At 48.9% G+C, this 5624-nt stretch overlaps 1 protein-coding gene across 2 annotated transcripts in view; it reads left to right on the forward strand.

Moving 5' to 3' along the window:
- The window catches only part of SDSL (serine dehydratase-like), a 30431-nt gene that overhangs the window by 8563 nt on the left and 16244 nt on the right, over nucleotides 1-5624 (forward strand). The window contains exons 2-5 of one of the 2 annotated variants that reach the window (XM_011997925.1): nucleotides 948-1067; nucleotides 1778-1972; nucleotides 2236-2275; nucleotides 2983-3122. In XM_011997925.1, coding sequence (XP_011853315.1) covers nucleotides 1799-1972; nucleotides 2236-2275; nucleotides 2983-3122 — 354 coding nt within the window. In that variant the 5' untranslated portion in view covers nucleotides 948-1067; nucleotides 1778-1798. The remainder of the gene's footprint in view (nucleotides 1-947; nucleotides 1068-1777; nucleotides 1973-2235; nucleotides 2276-2982; nucleotides 3123-5624) is intronic. The other variant, XM_011997924.1, reaches the window with a different exon arrangement.

Below are 5624 nucleotides of genomic sequence, written 5' to 3' on the forward strand. Positions count from 1 at the left end.
AATGGCAGCACCCCAAGTGCATTTCTCCCTCGAGGTGGTCCTGGCTGCTGTTCTCTGCAGAAACTTTTCCTCTTGGCTCTCTTCCTGTCATCCATTTCAAAGTTCCCCTTTCAAGAACCCACAGATGGAGAGAGAGTTAAAAGACCCCTCAGCCAATCTGAATTCACGGATCTGATTTGCATCCTGATTCAAACTGTGAAAAACCCCAAACCACAACCAGCCACAGAATCAGCCTGATCATATTTAATGTGATGATTTGAAATGTGAACAATTACCAGACACTAGATGATATGGAAAAAATTGTATTTTCAGATGTGATCATAGCGTTGTGATTACATTTTTTTAAAAATTAGCCTCAGTGAGGTATAATTTACATAAAATAAAATTAGCCCACTTTAAGTATAGAATTCAATGTGTTTGAACAAATGTATGTACAGTCATGAAACCATATGGTTACATATAAAAAAGGAGTTCTTAGGCCAGATGCAGTGGCTCACGCCTGTAATCCCAGCAGTTTGGGAGGCTGGGGCAGGAGGATCCCTTGAGCCCAGGAGTTTGAGACCAGCCCCAGCAACATAGTGAGACCCTATCTCTACAAAAAAGTACAAAAATCAGCTGGATGTGGTTGTGTTGCCTCTAGTCCCACCTACTCAGGAGGCTGAGGTGGGAGGACTGCTTGAGCCTGAGAGGTCAAGGCTGTAGAGAGCTGATTCCAGTACCGCACTCCAGCCTGGGTGACAGAGTGAGACCCTGTCTCAAAAACGCAAGTTCTTTACCTCTGGAGATACATGCTGAAATATTTACAGGTGAAATAACATAAAAGAAAAAGATAATAGTAATTAAGGGGTAATAATGATACAGGAAGGGGGAGTGGGCACCGATAGGAAGCGAGTTAGACCATGAATCGATTGCTGAAGCTGAAGGGTTTTTGCTTGTTTGTTTTTGAGATGGAGTCTCACTGTCACCCAGGCTGGAGTACAGTGACACAACCTTGGCTCATTGCAGCCTCGGCCTCCCAGGTTCAAGTGATTCTCCTGCCTCAGCCTTCTGAGTAGCTGGGATTACAGGTGTGTGTACCATCACTCCTGGCTAATTTTTGTATTTTAAGTAGAGACATGGTTTTATCATATTGGCCAGGCTGGTCTCGAACTCCTGACCTCAAGTGATCTGCCTGCCTTGGCCTCCCAAAGTCCTGGGATTACAGGTGTGAGCTGCTGTGCCCGGCCAGCTGAAGGTCTTTATATGGTTCTCAATACTTCTGCTACATTTACATTTTCCATGACAAACGTTTGTACAAAGCTTTCCTCCTGAGACATGTCTTTCCTGACTGCTCTCGCTACAGTAGCACCCCATACCCTCTGCAAGTCACTCCTATTTGAAATTCTATGACTTTTCCTAGTGGGAGGTTTTTATGACTCGTGGGTCCCCAAAACTGGAAATGCCTGGCACATGGTAGGTGCTCAACAAGTATTTCCTGACTGATGAATGAATTCTCCCACTCTCTCACTCATTCCTCGCCACATATTGGCCACTTTCTACATCCCCGACACAGCCACACTTATAGAATGAAAGGACTGCAGGCCAAATGTCTTTGACCAGATAGGGAAACTGAGGCCCAGAGAGATGCAGATACTTGACTGGGATCTCACAGCTTGGCAGCTGGATGGAGTGAAGGGCACCTAAGCCAAGGGCTTGCTCTACCTTCCCCTCTCTTGTCCCGGTTAAGGGAACTCTTGACGGGGACTGCCTGGGTGGTGAACTTCGTGTCCTCCTGCAGGCTATCTACCTGGTCTCCAGAATGGATGGCCCTGTGGCGGAGCGTGCCAAGCAGGAGCCCTTCCACGTGGTCACACCTCTGTTGGAGAGCTGGGCACTGTCCCAGGTGGCTGGCATGCCTATCTTCCTCAAGTGTGAGAATGTGCAGCCCAGCGGCTCCTTCAAGATTCGGGGCATTGGGCATTTCTGCCAGGAGGTGAGGGTGTGTGGGCAGAAGGGGAGAAATGAGGTTGTGCAGGAGGGAGGGAAGAGTGAGGGGTGTGGGCTGGGGATGGGTTTGGGCAGGAGGAGAAACATGAACTCGTGCAGATGGGAGGGGAGAGGTGAGGGCAGGGCTGTGGGCAGGATGAGGGGTAAAGGAGTATTGGGAGTGGGATGGGGAGATTCTAACCCCATTCTACATAGGCCTTCATGACAACTGCTTGGGTTAGCCCTTAACCCCATTCCTTCTCTTCCCAGATGGCCAAGAAGGGATGCAGACACCTGGTGTGCTCCTCAGGTGACCCCACCCTTTTTTGTTTCATGGGGGTCCTCAGGGCAGAGGTTAGGGGAGGAGGAGCTGGCTGGAGCAGCACTAGATGTCCAGGGTTGGTCTCCTCTTAAAGGTACAGCCTCATCAAGGTCATTGATGAGATGACTACTGTGTACATCCCATTCCTAGCCTTCTCCCATAGTTCAGGACTCACGGTGGTAGCAAGTGCCAAAAACCCAATTCATTTAGGTTTAAGCTACAGGCTCTAAGAATGGAAAATTCTTGGGATAAGTGGCTTTCAGGCACAGGGGGATCCAGGAACTCTCCTCTCTGTCTCTCCTCTGGGCTTTGTGCTCCTGTATATTAGCTTTATTTTTAGGTGGGCCTCATGGTAGCAAGATGGCCACCAGGAATTCCAGCCTTGCATCCTACCGCCCTCCGAACCCTAGGGAAAAGGGAGCACCCCTTCTTGATGCCTCGCCTCAATCCTGGAATTGGTCTTTTTTGGCCCTGCTTGGGTGGTGTCTTCATCCTTGAACCAATCATGGGTTGGGGGATTAGGTTCTGATTGGCTCAACCTAGATCATGTGTCCCCCTCTCCAGTGGAGGAAGGAGTCAATGGGGCATATAAATGTTGGGGAGGAGTGACTCTGAAGGGATATGGAGGGGGAGGGAAAGGCATGTTAAAGGCCAATGCAACTCTGCTCACTGCCCCTTTCCTTGTTTCTGCACAGGAGGTAACGCGGGCATCGCTGCTGCCTATGCTGCTAGGAAGCTGGGCATCCCTGCCACCGTCGTGCTCCCCGAGAGCACCTCCCTGCAGGTGGTGCAGAGACTGCAGGGGGAGGGGGCCGAGGTTCAGCTGACTGGAAAGGTAAGGGCCCCGGGAAGGGGAAAACCATCTGGAGTGGGCTGCTCTCCTTCACCCCACCCCACCCCTGTCTTCTTTTCCTTTCAATGAGCTGTGGCTGGGACCCAGTCCTCTCTCAGGATAGCTGAGCTGAGGGGGGAATGAGGTGGGATGGGTGTGGAGGGCTGGGACCTCCCAACTTTCCTCTGCCCACCCTGAGAGTACCCTCCATGTGTGAACCAAGAAAAATGGGAAGCTGGCGATGGACAGGAGACTGTCTGTCTCCTTACATCCTTACCAGCACCTGGTATTATCCACTTTTAACATTTTTGCTGTTAGATAAGACAAGAAGTATCAAGATGATGGCAGCATCAGTTTTCATTCTGAGACCACCCCAATAGAAATGATATCCTCTGAGAAAGATATCACTGGTTCCCTTTGTTCCCAAAGAAACAGAGACACAGATACAAAATCTTTCTTCTGAGAAGAAGGAAAAAAATCATTCAAATAATGGAAAACAGATTTTTAAACATCTTGAAATTAAAACTAAAAGCCAAACTATGGTACCCTAAAGCTGGTCCCAAATACTTCCTGTATATAGTTTCTTCCCTTTCTTCTGTCCTTCCTTCCCTCCTTCCCTTCTTCCCTCCCTCTCTCCCTCCCTCCTTCCCTCTTTCCCTCCCTCCCTCCCTCCCTCCGTCCCTTCCTTCCTTCCTTCCTTCCTTCCTTCCTCCCTCCCTCCCTTCCTCCCTTCTTTCCTTCCTTCCTTCCTTCTCTCCCTCCCTCCCTCCTTTCTTTTTCTCCTTCCTTCCTTCCATTTCTTCATCCATCTAACCATCCTTCCATACATCACCCTTTCTCCCTTCTCTCTCCCTTCTTTCCATCCATCCATCCATCCATCCATCCATCCATCCATCCATCCGATATTCATTGAGCACATATTCAGTGCCTGCTATGTTAGACATTCTAGAAACACAGAGATAATAAGACATGGTCTTTACACTCATAAATTTCAGAGTATTATGAGGAGACACACAGGTAACCAGATGATGGTAACAAAGTGTGAAAAGTGTTGCCACGGGGGAAGCACAGGGCACCAAGGAAGTCAGAGAGAAGGCATGTTGTTTGAGTCAGCTATTGTTGCTTGGTAATGCTGCATAACAAACATCCCCCAAATAGCAGCAGCTTATGAGAACATTTCTTCTCATGCTTTGGGTCTGTGGGAGGGTTAGGGTGGTTCTGCTTCAGAATGTGGGGAAGGAGTAAGGTCTGCAGATGTCCCCTGTGTCTTCCCCAGCCAGTGGCCACCGGGCACACATTCTTCTCAAGGGCAGTGGCAAGAGGGGTGAGAAGAAACACGTGATGCCTCTTTAGACCTCAACCCAGAACTATCACACTGTCAGTTCTGCCATATGCTGTTGGCCAGACAGCTGAGACCAACATTAGTGGGGAGGGGACATGTGCTCCAGCCACTCTAGTGAGAAGAACAGCAAAGCCACATGTCAAAAATAAAATAAAATAAAATAAAATAAAATAAAATAAATAAATAAATAGAGAGATAAAAAATCTGGGCACTGTGTTGTGCACCTGTAGTCTCAGCTACTCAGGAGGCTGAGTTGGGAGGATCACTTGAGCCCAAGAATTTGAGGCCAGCCTGGGAGACGTAGTAAGAACATGTCTCTAAAAACAGTAACAAGCCACATGGCAAGGTGTGGGTGTATGATTCTAATAGAGGGAGGGAGTGGAGAATTGGGCAGTGGTCAAACCAATGGGCTATGCCTTAGATTTGGCGAAAGGATCCAGGAAAAGCTCCTGACGAGGTTGCCCAGGGTTGGGTACTGAAGGAGAAATCTGAGTCCGCACAGTGGAGAAAAGGGAGGGAATGATCTGAGTGTGAACAGAGGAAAGGGCGTGGGTGAAGGCGTGGCGTGGATGAGCACACGCATTCAGGCTGAGCCCAGCATGGGGCGGGAGATGGTGAAAGGTGAGGCTGAAGAGAGGAGAGTTGCTCCATCAGGCAGGGTGGCTTGGAGGTGAAGCTAATGTGTTTCCATCTGAGGGCACTAGGGAAGCATGAAAGGAGTTTGAGCAGGGGAGGGACCTGGTTGGATTGTCACTCTGCCCGCTCTGGGGCAACGCAGGAGAGGACCCCGAGAGGAGGCTGCTTGGGGCTCTACAGGTGAGAGATGTCAAGCACTACACAGGCGTGAATCTATCTTTTTCTTTAGTTTTAATTTCAGATTCAGGGATACATGTGCAGGTTTGTTACATGGGTATATTTCATGATGCAGAGGTTTGGGCTTCTAATGATTCTGTCGTCCAAGTAGTGAACATAGTACCTGACAGGTATCTTTTTTTTTTTTTAGACAGTCTTACTCTGTCGCACAGTGGCACATCTTGGCTTATTGCAACCTCCGCCTCCCAGGTTCAAGCAATTCTCCTGCCTCGGCTTCCCAAGTAGCTGGGATCACAGGCACCCACCACCACATCCCCAGCTAATTTTTGTTTTTCATTTTTTTTTTTTTT

Source organism: Mandrillus leucophaeus, unplaced genomic scaffold (genome assembly GCF_000951045.1).
Source record: "Mandrillus leucophaeus isolate KB7577 unplaced genomic scaffold, Mleu.le_1.0 Scaffold55, whole genome shotgun sequence".
Classification (NCBI taxonomy): Eukaryota; Metazoa; Chordata; class Mammalia; order Primates; family Cercopithecidae; genus Mandrillus; species Mandrillus leucophaeus.